The sequence below is a fragment of the Pseudonaja textilis genome, chromosome 7, assembly GCF_049901715.1.
Source record: "Pseudonaja textilis isolate UNSWEBS1 chromosome 7, rPseTex1.2, whole genome shotgun sequence".
Classification (NCBI taxonomy): Eukaryota; Metazoa; Chordata; class Lepidosauria; order Squamata; family Elapidae; genus Pseudonaja; species Pseudonaja textilis.
In genome coordinates, this window is record NC_141996.1 from 53,900,041 (window position 1) to 53,914,301 (window position 14,261).

General features: G+C 42.4%; 1 protein-coding gene across 1 annotated transcript in view; it reads left to right on the top strand.

Moving 5' to 3' along the window:
• The first annotated feature begins 7,555 nt into the window (after nt 1-7,555).
• Nucleotides 7,556-14,261, top strand: part of UBASH3A (ubiquitin associated and SH3 domain containing A) — a 38,116-nt gene continuing 31,410 nt past the window's right edge. The window contains exons 1-2 of the mRNA XM_026713624.2: nt 7,556-7,779; nt 13,018-13,071. Of these exons, the coding sequence (XP_026569409.1) occupies nt 7,667-7,779; nt 13,018-13,071 (167 nt within the window). The 5' untranslated portion in view covers nt 7,556-7,666. The remainder of the gene's footprint in view (nt 7,780-13,017; nt 13,072-14,261) is intronic.

Genomic DNA, 14,261 nt, shown 5'->3' on the forward strand with positions numbered 1-14,261 from the left:
GATTATTACATTACCCCACAAGTATGACAGACATGAATAAAGAGATTCTGGCAACCAAAGATGTAGTTTGTTTATCATCTGTCTGTCTCTTGTCTGTCTGTCTGTCATTATCTATCTGTCTGTCTGTCTGTCTGTCTGTCATCTATCAACTATCTAAAACATTTATGTAGTCACCCATCTTTCAGCCTTCTCTGGGGTGGCTCCCAATAAAAGACCAAAAGACAAATAAAATCACAGTAAAACTATAAAACTAAACACATTAAAACATAAAAAACAACAAAAATATTGCACCAAATCAGACTTCTGTGTATATACTGTCATCCAATCTTATCCCAGCATTTTGGGGAAAAGCCAGGACTTCAAAGCTTTACCAAAAGCTAGGAAGGTAGAGGCCTGCTGAATTTCAGGAGGCAGAGCGTTCCACAGGGCAAGGGCTGCTATGGAAAAAACACATTTCCGAGCTCTGATCAGAAGGCAATATTTGGGGGAAAGGACCAGGAGCATGCCCACCCTATCTGACCTGATAAATTGGGTAGGTATCCTTAGGAAAAGGCAGTCCCGCAGATAGTCTGGCACTTACCATATAGGGATTTCAAGGTGATGACCAGCACCCCTCCCCCCCACAAAAGCCCCAAGTGCACCTCATACAACAGAGGTGTTACATGACAAATGTAACACACACACACACACACACACACTATTGTGCATGCTGCAGTTGAAGTGTCTGGGTGGTCTTCAAGGACAGCTCAGGTAGAACACATTGCAGTAATCCAAACAGGAAGTGACCAAGGAATGAATGACTGTGAGCAAGGCCTTCTGGTCCAGGAAAGAGCACAATTGAATTCTCATATGCCAATTAAAAGTTATTACCAATAGCACATCAGCAGGGATGAAATAGTATTTTTCCTGAAATTCATAAGTGGGATTTTGACCCAGTATTTTCAGAAGAACTTTTGCTCAGCAATAGAATGCTCCTTTTTAAAATCCTGGACATATCAGGGAATATTAAACTTTTCCAGCCTGGGTTTATCCATATGTCTTGGCCAACAACTTCCATTAGTGGCAGTTAGCAAAATTAATGGATGGAGATTATGAGGAATCCAGAACATCTGGAGATTCTACATGCAGATTCCAATCTACCATAAATCAACTTCCTGAGTTTAATTACAAATGATGATTGAACATAGAATGTATGGTGTGACAAAGTGGGAAGAGAACAAAAAACAAACAATCTAAATAAGATTATGATACAAGGAATGCAACACTTATCTACTTATCTACTCTAAGGGCACATCATGTTTTGGATGAAGTTACATTTTTGCTGAAAGATTATTGACTTAATTCTAATTTTACTAGGAAACCTTGCATTAGCTTTGATGAGTACACCCATTGTCTATTTTCCAAGAATTGTCAGAAGGGTGTTTTATGCCTTAAATAATCTCAGAACAACAGTGGTTCTTAATTATAGTGTCACTACGAAACATTCAGCAAGAATATTTGGAAGATAGCAGTACATACCTTCCAAGTATTCTATTCTACTTTAAGTCATTTAGGAACTCTAAGTGGGAGCTAGCCCATAAGGATCTTATAGCATTATCCTTCAATGTATTATTTCAGAAAAAAGCTCTACTGATTTTAGTAAGACTCATTATGAGCTTCCTATCTGTACGACTGCAGTCACACATTCCTTGTTTTCTGTAAACTGATTTTTTTTGCAGGGTTCCCTTGTTCACTGGGTTTTTGTTTCATTTAAATTGCCAATATTTTATTTCACTTTAATATAAGTTATGTACTTTGTCTTCATTTTTTTAAAGAAGAGAGTATACTACAGTAGTAAAAAATCAAAATAAATGGTCCATCTCTCATTATATTGCTTAATAGAAACAAACAATATATAATTCCTGCTGGCTTAAACCTGCTTTTGAATAAATGAATAGGACTCCACAGTAATTTGGATTTGATTTGAAAAATATGATTCAGAACATACAGGGATAAAATGTAATACCTGATCACAACTCTTTAAAGCAACAATGTCTTTTCCGAGGATAATCTGGCTGTGCTCTGCAAATGCCACATGGCTTCAGGAAAGGGGCAGGTATTTTAAATCCTTGCAGACAGACAATATATTGAATTTGTGTTCCTGAACATCTTTGGGGAATTGAAACTGGACTGCCATAGAGTTCAATTAAAAAAAATTACAAATCAGGAAACACTGACATGCGGTAATATGGGATGTGGCTAATTCTGTTAGATCTGGGAGGATGGTTCAAGAACGGAGGCAAGACTCAGATAGCAACAACAGCTCTTTATTAGTGACTTCAGATCTGAGCAACTAATCCCAGCCGCAGCAGCCCCTTATATAGGGCTGGCTGCGGCTAGGCAGCCAATGAAGGCGATTTGAGTTTGCCGCTCTTGGCAGGGCCAATCGCGGCAGCCCGTTTACTGGCCAATCGCATCAGTCTATGGCGACCAATCACGATCGGCTATCAGCGGGCCAATCAGGTTTGCAGGCTTTCGAGCCTGCTAGTCCGGAACACCCCTCCCCTCTCGGTTCCGTTTAAGGGGTGGAGTAATATAGTCTCGCAGGTAGGCAGGTCTTCACACCTGTCTACTGACTTATGCAATTCCAATTGTCCATGTTCAAATTTGGGTTCAGATGGACTGCTTGCTGGATCAAACAGGAACGGTGAGCCGGTGCCATGGTCAGGGCTCTCCTCTGGTGCCCCCGGGGTGATAGAGTCCTCAGCTTCGTTGCTACTGCCATGGCTCCCCGGGCTCGCTGAACCTGCCTGGCTGCTGTTTCTTGGCGAAGCGTTCGTCTGTCCAGGCTCAGCTGCAGCTGGTGAGTGTTGCAAACTATGGTGTGGTGATCTCGGTGTTAGTTCAGAATAAACAGGTGTTGATTCTAATTCTGAGTTCACGGCTTCCCCTCTCCCCCTGGTGTCAAAGTTAGGGTCAGGGTTGGAAGATGTGGTTAGTCTGGAGCGCAGCTGGTCAATATGGCGTTTCCACGCTCTGCCATCAGTGGTGAGTAGACAGTAGGAGCGGGGACCCGTAACTTGAGTTACTTGGGCAGGAATCCAGAGGGGATCTCCAGAAAATTTTTTTGCGAATACAAGGTCTCCTACCTTGAAGGCACGGTGCTTGCTGCTGGAACCCAAGGGCTTTTCTGGGGTGTAGGCAGGGTGCAAACGGTCTAGAGGCGATCTGAGTTTCCTGGCTATCAGGAGTTCAGCTGGGCTCTTGTTGGTCATGCTGTTTGGTGTGATGTGTTGCAGGAGCAGCATTCTAGTGACTTTGTCGTGGATGTTACCTTGTTCCATTTTCTGCAGGGTTTTCTTTGTAAACTGAACCATTCGTTCAGCCCTACCATTCGCTGCAGGATGAGCCGGCGATGTGAGTGCGTGTCGGATGCCCCGTTCCGCTAAATACTGTTCAAAGGCTAAGGCAGTAAATTGGGGACCATTGTCAGAGACCAGGACATCTGGTAAACCGTGTGTGGCGAAGAGTCTGTTCAGTTTTTTGATGACTGCCTCAGTAGTGGTTGCTTTCATTTTATTGACCTCAAGCCAGTTAGAATACGCATCTACAGTTATTAAGAAAGTGTGGCCTCTCGTAGGTCCCGCAAAGTCAATATGAATGCAAGACCAGGGACCCCTGGGTGTTTCCCATTCTGCTGGTGGAGCTTTTGGTGGGGCTGAGTGGTTTTCCTGGCATCTGTTACAAGAGGCGACCCAGGTTTCGATTTGTTTGTCCATACCTGGCCACCAGGCGTAACTTCTTGCCAGCGCTTTCATACGCACGATGCCCGGGTGTCCATCGTGTAGCATTTGCAAGACCCTTTTTTGTAACCTAGTTGGTACAACAACTCGGTCTCCCCACAAGATGCACCCTCTTTGTGAAAAATGTTCTGTTTGTCTGTTTTTAAATGGCTTAAATATTTCCTTAGGGTCGTAATCTGGCCATCCCCTCTCCACCCAGCCAAGAACTCGTGCCAAACAAGAGTCTCTTTTGGTTTCAAAGGCGATGTCTTGGGCCGTTAGTGGGGGTGAGGGCATTGTCTCTATTTGCAGTACTGGGAGCGTGGGAGCTGGGTCTTCCTGTGGCTCGGGTAGTGGCGAGCGGCTCAAGGCATCTGCGTGAGTAATAGATTTCCCCAGACGATACTTTAATTGATAGTCGTAGGCAGCTAGAAATTCCGACCATCGCGTCATTCTGGGGGAGAGAATGTGTGGAGTAGGTTTGTCGCCCGCCAGAATGCCAAGTAGTGGCTTATGATCCATGATAATAGAAAATGGTCTCCCATAAACATATTCATGAAACCTTTTAATTGCAGAGACAATAGCAAGGGCTTCCTTATCTAAATGGCTATAGTTTCTTTCTGTTTTTGATAGAGTTCTTGAAAAAAAATGCAATTGGTGCTTCTGAGCCGTTTGGTAGGACGTGGCTCAGGATGGCCCCCACCCCAAATGGTGAGGCATCACAAGTGACAGTCAAAGGTAGTGTCTCGTTATACTGAATTAGTACTGCATTAGAGGTAAGGAGGTCTTTTACTTGCTGGAAGGCGTGTTCCTCCTGACTTCCCCAAATCCAGGATGCCCTTTTATTGAGTAGTCTATGAAGGGGCTCAGCAACAGTCGCCTTCTGGGGCAGGAAGATGTTATAAAAGTTAATAAGTCCCAGGAAGGCTTGGAGGTCAGTTTTGTTTTTGGGTCTTGGGGCATTTTTGATAGCTGCCAATTTCTTTTCTGTGGGGTGGATTCCTTGCTTGTCAAGGAGGTAGCCAAGAAACTCCACCCTTTCTGTGCAAAGCTGGCACTTTTCCTTCTTAACCTTGAGGCCAGCATCTTTGAACCTCTGTAGGACTGTTCTGAGGTGTTTCTCTAATTGGTTTTTTGTGGGTGCTGCTATTAATACGTCATCAAAATAGGGCACGACCCCTTTTATCCCTTGTAATAGTCTCTCCATCAGGCTTTGAAAGATGCCTGGGGCTACGCTTACACCAAACTGGAGCCTGTTGCATTTGAATGCACCATGATGTGTGACTATAGTTTGGGCTTCTGCAGTCTCGGGATCAACTGGCAGCTGTTGATACGCTTGGGCCAGACCTAATTTTGCGAATATTTTGCCACCCCCAAGTGAATGCAGGAGATGTTGAACAACTGGTACTGGGTAGGCGCTCTGCTGTAGCGCGTGATTGAGGGTGGCCTTGTAGTCACCGCAGATTCTTATGGACCCGTCAGGCTTTATGGGGGTGACAATTGGTGTCTCCCATCGGGCGTGGTCAATAGGTTCTAACACGCCTTGTGCAATTAATTTGTCCAGTTGCTCATCAATTTTAGATTTGAGAGCAAAGGGAACTCGGCATGGCTTTAGGCGAATGGGTGCAATGTCGGGGCGAAGATTAAATGAAATAGGAGACCCCTTGTACTTGCCTATGCTTTCGTTGAACACTTCTCGGAAGTCGTGGACGAGAGCTGCCTCCCAGTCATCGTCTTCAGTATGATGGATGCCAGCCATTCCGATTCCTAATGGCGCGAACCACTGAAGGCCCAATAGACTTGGCCGGTCTCTGTCTAGGATGGTGAGTGGTAGAATTGCATTATGTCCCTTGAAAGAGACCTGGACATGGCGGGTACCTGCGACTGGAATCCGGTTGCCTTGATAGTCTTTCAGTATGAGTCTCTGACTGCTGAGGTCTTGGCGTCGGATGTTGGGAATTAGCTGCTTGAGTGTTCTCCAGGATACCATGGATAGTGATGACCCAGAGTCGACTTCCATGATGCACGGTTTGTTTTCAATGGTGACCTTTACTCAGATTTTTTTAGCGTCAAGTGATGAAGCGTGGATGATGGTGATGGTTTGATGAGCCTCTTCTCGTCTGGGTGTGTCGTTAAACCTTCGGGGTCTGCTGTACTGGTTCCACTGGTTGCTAGGGCAGTCCCTCTGTGTGGTGGAGTTGCCATCATTTCTCTTTGGGCTGCTCCCTCTCCGTCTGGGGCTGGAATTTCTCTTGTTTCTGCATACCTTCGTGATGTGCCCTCGTTTCTCGCAAAAATGACACATGGCGTCTAAGAATCTGCATTCGGATCGGGAATGGTTTCCCCCGCATCCGGCGCATTGGTAGTTGGATTTACGACCCCGCTGGTTCCGTTGCTCACGTTCCGACCGGAGCCTGTGGACTTCTTCTTCCTCGCTGTCTGAGGATGACTCGACATCTTCATGATGGGTGGTCGATGTGTACTTGTCTGAAGGTTTCCCAGCATCGTTGGTGGGTTGGCGGTTGGTTCCACTGGTTCGACGCATTCGTGCTGCTGATTTACGAGTGGCTTCAGCTGCGGTGGCATCTGCTATGGCATCTGCAAGCGAGATGTCTCCCTCGGCCATGATCTTGCTCTGGACGGTTGGGTCTCTGAGGCCAAGGACGATGCGGTCTCTCATGGCTTCTTCAAGGTTGGCGAAGCCACATAAACCGCCCAGGTTCCTCAGGTCTGCCACAAAATCCCCAACGCTCTCACCTTCACGCTGGTCCCTCTGGTAGAACTCGTGTCTGCGAATGAGAGTTGGCACGGCTGGGGCGTAATGGTTGCGCAGGATGGGAGCAAGGGTGTCCCAATCCATGGTTTTAACCTCAGCTGGCTTCGCTAAGGCTTTAGCCATCTTAAAAACGGCTGGCCCACAATGGGTTAGAAAAACGGCTCGTTTCTTGCTGGGCGTGGCATCTTTGAGGTTGTTGGACTCCAGGAACATTTGAAATCTGTCCATATATGAGTCCCAGTCTTCGCTAGCTGGATCGAATGGTGCGGGTGGTATAGCGCTGCTGGCCATGTCGCCGTCATTGCGCTCTGTCAGCCACGTGCTCCTTCAGCTAGCTCAAATCAATAGGCTTCGTTGCCTCCGCATCCCATCCTCGTCGCCAGTGTTAGATCTGGGAGGATGGTTCAAGAACGGAGGCAAGACTCAGATAGCAACAACAGCTCTTTATTAGTGACTTCAGATCTGAGCAACTAATCCCAGCCGCAGCAGCCCCTTATATAGGGCTGGCTGTGGCTAGGCAACCAATGAAGGTGATTTGAGTTTGCCGCTCTTGGCAGGGCCAATCGCGGCAGCCCGTTTACTGGCCAATCGCATCAGTCTATGGCGACCAATCACGATCGGCTATCAGCGGGCCAATCAGGTTTGCAGGCTTTCGAGCCTGCTAGTCCGGAACAAATTCATTGGTAATTCCTGCTGAAAGAGAGCCAGTTAGGTGCAGACAGCAAAGATACCACCAACCACATCCTATAATTTAGTCTTAGGCATGAGAGAGTGACTTTGGGCCTGTCATTCTCTCTCAGCAAGCCATTCCAAAATCTTGCCAAGGAACTTGTAGATACCAATCCAGGTAGTCTCCATGACCCAAGACTAACTCAAAGTCAATATAAGACATACTGAATCTGTCTACACACACACACACACACACACACACACACACGAATAATTCTGCTTTCCTTTCCCCCTCTTTGTAGTCTGCCCACTGTAATATTGTAAGAACCACAGCGTTCTGTAAAAACAGGATATCATCTTTTGTCAAAAAGACCGAAGGAGTTTTTGAGGGTTTGATTTTTATCTCAGCAGGCTCTGCCTCTCTTTCTCTATACAGACTTTTACAGAAGGAAAAGAAGAGATGGCGGCAGCTGAGACTCAGCTCTATTCAAAGGTCTTAAACAAGAGAAAAAACAGAAGTACCAATTCGTTGCTGGAGCCTCTCTTGGCCAATGGTTTCTCTGTACATACAGCGTAAGTACAGTTATTGTCACACTGTCACAGAAATCCACCCTTTTATGTTTAGAAGAGCTCATGAAAAGAGCTTATAAGAAAAACATCTCACCCCTACCCTGTTTATGTATTGGTTCCCAGTTTACCAATTCCTGTTAATTTTAACATGTTAATGTTTCTCAATGTTTTAATGTTTATATATTTTTGTTTTTATTGTGTTATAAGCTACCCAGTTACTCAGTCGTGAGATGGGTGATGTATTATTGTTTTAACCATTCAGTCATGTCTGACTCTTGTCAATTTTATATGCAAGTGCTCTCCATGCCACCCAGCACAGCTTCTTTCAGTTGTTCGATGTTCATCTTTGTATCAGCTTTGATGGTATCAGGACAGAGAGTTCTTTGCTTGCCCTTCTTCTTGGTCTACTCCTAGCTTCCAGGCATCACTGGTTTCTGCAATGAATTTGCACATATGTCATCGCCAAAGTAAATCAGATGTAGTCTTGTGATTTTGGCTTCTAGTGAGTTGTCTGGTTTTATACAGTTTAGCACCTCTATGTTGGTTGCCCTGATGATCCATGGTATATGCAATAATTTACAGCAACACCCAAGTTCAAATGCGGTACATAAATTTAATAAATAAATAAACAATTTAAAAGGTCACATGGAGTCATCAATGGTTCATTTGTAGCACAGCATCTCCTTTGGGAACAAAGCAAATTCAATTCTTGGATTACGACAAAGAATATGCCTGCATTTTTCAGGTTAATCTGCTGGGGAAGATTATTTGGCAATGTTGTAAAATTCAATCACAATATAAAGTAATCCTGGACCAAAGCAAAGCAAATAAAATATTAAAACTGGAAATTGCTTGGGATTTATTGAAGTTAAATTCTGAAAGGAGACAAAATTCTGGAAGCTCTTAAAATTCTGTGATAGTAAGCAAATGAATTATTGAATATGTCGTTTTGTGAGGACTCTTAGGAGGCACAGTAAAAACTAGGCAACCACTCGTTTGGGGTGCTTTGAATTTCCCACAGCAAACAGGCAACTAACTAAGTTAAATGAGCTACTATACAAAGTCTTTTCCGGTATTCTGATTTTAGAATTCTAGGGGTGCTTTGAATGATTTTATTTTGTTTTTCAGTAGCCAATTTCTATCATTTAAATCCAAAAGTGCTAGCTTTTACATTGCTATAATAGCATACTAGGCATTCAAAGAATGCAACATATGAATAATTTTTTTTCAGCTGTTTTCAAATGAGTTTGTTCTGGTGAATTACCTCTTTCAAGCAAATAACATTTTAGGAATAATTTCAATTCAAAGATTTAGGAGCAGACTTGGGGAAAAAACATTTACATTTCTCATTCACTTAAATAAACTGAGGTCTTCATGGACTCATATCTTTTCTGAGTGGGGCCACAAAAACATTTCCTGCTTATTTCCCTTGGCAGGGAGATATTATTTTAATTAGCATGCAAATTAGTTTAGTTAGCTTATAGTTAACTACAACTTAAATTAGCCTGTAACCTTTATTTGTCCATTGGCCATGTCCATTGTATCTTTAAAAATCAATATGTGTTTAATTGTTGGGTTTCTATGATTATTTTTGTATAGGATATAACAGTTTGCTTATTAATGCAGTTGCTGCTAGCCACCTTCAGCTTTTTGCAGTAGAATAGCAGGATACAGTGTGATTCTAAATAAATACAATTCAAGAGGGCTGCAATATTTGGATGACAATTGATGTAGGCCACAACCGTAATATTCCTGGTAAGGTATCTAAGGAATAGAAGCAGTGGTGGGATTCTATCGGTTCTGTCCACTTCTGTAGAACTGGTTGCTATGAAAAGCAGCAAACAGAGAGCATACATAGAACTGGTTCTATGTCTGCTGCTGTTTTGGCCCACCTGCCCTCCTGGGCTCTTACCTGACCTTTATTTCCTGCATTTTCAACTGCAGCTGATTTGTGCAACACAGCTGTGGTTGAAAAAGCAGGAAAAAAGGGCTTTTTCAACCATTGCACACTCGCACACAGCACTGCTCAGCTGTCCGGGCAACTCAGCAGGCCGCAAATTGCACTCGCATGACTCACGCACGCACATGCACACACGACACAGAGCGACAGAACTGGTAGTTATACCAGTCGGATCCCATCCCTGAATAAAAAGCCTCTTTGGTTTTTCTCTTCTGAAGGTGGGAAGACAGCTCCAACTTCAGAGGGACAAACTCAGCAGCATGAAAACCTCTAAAGCAGGTTCATTCTGACATTAGGCCCAACATCAAACAAGGGCAAAAGAGGCATATCAAAGGACATACTAAGAGTACTGATGGATCCACTGCATCTTTCTCTCTCCCAGTTAAACCTACAAATGAGCTGCTAATCTATATCACCGAAGGGGTGAATCTAAGCTAACAATAGCTTATTTATGCTAAAAAGTAAAAGGTAAAGGAGTCCCTGAGGACTACTCTGCTAGTTATTGCCGATCATAGGGGGCAGTGCTGTTAAGAGTTTATTGCAGAAATCAAATCCAGAAAGCACACACAGATGACTGATTCAGCAGGATTCATTAACTTCTTTATATACATAATAATATACTAGTAAATGTACAATACCAATAGTAGATTCTTCCAACGTGGTAAGTAGTTACAAGCAAAACACAAGCAGCAGCTTCAGAGCTCAGAGCAGATTAGTTTCAGTTCTCAGCACAGCACTTTGAGCTGTAGGGCTATGCCCTGACTCCTTCATTTTCAGTTTCTAATTCAGCTCTCATTGGCGGACCTTGTTACCATGTCTCTGCCAGTTCATGAATACTCGGACAAGCGCTCATCTCCATTCAAGGCCATTGAGCCAGCACTGTCCAAAGACATTTCAATGGTCTTGTGATCAGCATGATGTCACGGAGCACTGTTACCTGTCCACCATAGTGATACCTATTTATCTACTCGCATTTGCATGCTTTCAGACTGGTAGCTTGGCAAGAGCTGGGGCTAGTCACCCCATCTGATGTCACTTGGGCTTCAAACTTTTCCAGCTGACAAGCCCAGCTTCTTAACCACTGAGCCATTGCACTGTCCTATTTCTCCTAATTAATAGAGTTTTTTTAAAAAAAAACTTACCTGGAAGGAAGAAATAAATATTTTTTTTAAATGCCTAATTTGATGCTATTGTAGAATTTTGGCAGGTATGGGTGGTCCTCGACTTACAACCACAGTTAAGCCCAAAATTTCTATTGCTAAGTGAGATAGTAGCTAAGTGAATTTTGCCTGATTTTACAACCATTCTTATCATAGTTCTTAAGTGATTCACAGCAATTATTAAGTTACTAACAGCATTATTAAGTGACTCTGGGTTCCCCATTGAGTTTGCTCATCAGAAGGTTGCAAAAGGTGATCATTTGACCCCAGGGCCTTGCAATCATCATAAATGTGAATCAGTTGCCAAGCATCTGAATTGTGATCATGTGGCTATGGAGATGCTGCAATGTGAAATGTAAAAAATTGTCATAAGACACCTTTTTTCAGTGCCATTGTAATTTGAAGAGTCATTAAATGAACTGTTGTAAGTCAAAGACTACTTGCACTAAGTTTTCTCTTAAGAAGAGGTAATCTAATTCTCCAATTAACCACGGTTTTCTAAACCGTGTAATTCTTGCATGCTGATAATTACAAGAGGAAATGTCCAATTGGTGGTTCCTATCATGCGTAAAAACCATCTTTAAACCTAGAGGTCCTGAACTGGAGAATTACTGCTGATTCACAGACAATTGTATGCACATTAACTTGTTATAGCTAACAAGACAGTTTCCATCCTTATACCAGATCAGCTGACAAGATGGAAAAAGGAAATGTCTTACTGAAATGCTTGTATGTACAACAATATTTTTAGCACCAGGGTTTGAACTTAGTTGTTTTTCTATTTTTTTTATCTATTTGTTTTTATAAATAATCCAAGGCAGTAACAATCTTCTTAATTTTCCTTCTCCTATTTTCCCCACAACAATAACCCTATGAAGTGAGCTGGGCTGAGAGTTCGGGTAGTCCTTCACTTATGACCACAACTGAGCCCAAAATGTCAGTTGTCAAGCAACTGAATATAAATCATGTGACCATGGGAATGCTGCAATGGTCATAAGCATGAAAAGTGGTCGTAAGTCACTTTTTTCATGCTGTTGTTACTTTGAACAGTCACTAAGTGAACTGCTATAAGTTGGGGAACTACCTGTATAGGGTTTTAGCCCAATGTATATATATATACCAATCTATATACCAAATATAAGCTAGGTGGATATGACCTTGTTGATGATCCTCATTCTGTCAAGGACCTTGAAGTTCTCATATCGAATGACCTGAGCACCAAAGCTCACTGCAACAGTATTGCCAAAAAGGCTTTAAGAGTTGTAAATTTAATTTTACAAAGCTTCTCCGCTGGTAATACTGATTTGCAAACTAGAGCATTCAAAACCTTTGCTAGACCAATTTTTGAATTCAGCTCTGCTGTCTGGAATCTGCACTGTATATCAGACGTAAATACAATTGAGCGAGTCCAAAAGTATTTTACCAGAAGAGTACTACATTTCTCTGTTTGCAACAGAATACCCTACAGCACCAGACTTGAGATTCTATGCTTAGACAACCTTGAACTACGCCGACTAAGATTTGACTTAAGCATAGTACATAAATCATATGTTACAACATCTTACCAGTTAATGAATATTTCAGCTTTAACCACAACAACACAAGAGTACACAACAGATATAAACTTAATGTAAACCACTCCAAACTTGATTGCAGGAAGTATGATTTCAGCAACATAGTGGTAAATGTCTGGAACTCACTATTTGATTCTGTTGTCACCTGCTCAAACCCCCACTCCTTTACCCTCAAACTAACCTCCATTGACCTTACCCCATTCCTAAGAGGTCTGTAAGGGGCATGCATAAGCGCACAATTGTGCCTACTGTCCTATTGTCCCCAATTATTAGTTCCTATTCTTATATTTAAACTTATGTTTATTCTTATTTCTATTGTACTGTAAGCTTTTGACAAAATAAATAAAATAAATAAAAAATGTTCCCCAGCCAGCTTTCATACCTAACTAGGAAAGGATTAAAACTCTTGATGTTCTGATTACTAGCCTGGTGCCTTAACCACTAGAGCAATAGCTATACACAGGGCAAAGCCAAAACTTTAGTGACACTGTTTAAATGTTATCTATCACTTTCTTTGCTCAAAACGAATATATTGTTCTTTCCTTAGATTAAAGGCATTGGCAGCTACTGGACAAAAGACAGCAGAAGCAGCAATACAATGGTAAGTTTTGATGTGGTATTAATTACTGATTGGGAGTTGCCCAGAATTTGATATAAAATGGATAACTATTTAAATGTCTTAAATAAAGTAGTATGGCATGTTGCTGCTCAGAAATTAATTTTGAATGTTTTTTTCCGATTCAATAATTCTATTGCGAAGAGCCCTGATTTTCATTTATGTTATCTAGATCAGTATTTCTCAGCCTTGGTCACTTAAGACCTGTGGACTTCAACTCCCAGGATTCCCCAGCCAACTGTGCTATGCTGGCTTGGGAATTCTGGGTGTTGAAGTCCACATATCTTAAAGTGACCAAGGCTGAGAAACACTGATCTAGGGAATAGAGCTGCATACACTTCAAAAATGATTTGGAAGAAGAGCTTTGGATCTGGATATTCATTAAAGTTACCTCAGGGAGATATGGCCGATAAAGAGGTTCTCAGAATGTGTTGGTGTCATGACTATATGCAAGGAGTACTGTACAGTGTTTTTTCAATACCTGGCCTACCTATCTTGGAACCTTAATATCTAATCAAGGTATGAAATCTCCTGATAATCTCTTTGCTCTTTTGCTCCTTGAGAATTGTCTTCTCATCCTTGGCCCAAGACTGAGGTAATCTTCAGTCATTCTTAGTTGTTCCTGTATTGTTTCCCCTCCACTAACAATTTCAAAATGACATGTTTCACTGCTCATGCTCATGCTCATACGGCTCAGTCAAGTGATCCAAAAAGGGTGAATCAACTCATTGGCCATTTCAAGATGTTGTGAACATAACTTTTCTTTCCACTTCCTCGGCAATCTTCTCTGCTGTCATTTTTCTCCTCCCCATTTAAAAAAGGTGAGGAAGTACATGGATTTGAAAGAACAGTACCTACTTGAAAATGTGTGTGGAGAAAAAGGAGAAAAAAATGTATTTCTTTCAAAAGCAGCCAACATGACATAGCTAATGTGATATTTCAAAACTGCAGTCTTTGGCAAGTCAGCTTCTATGGTTTTGAATTGACACTCTTTCAAAATCTGGTGTTTCAGCAAGCCTTCTAGTAGTTCTTAGGTGGGCTTCCTATTTTAAGATGTAATCTCATCTCCTCTGGCTTTGCTCTGCAGGGTAAAGCAGGAAAGGAGGGTCATGCTACCTGTCTAAATTTATCACCTTCCCAAACCCCCTCTTGTCCCACTCCAGTATTATTATTGG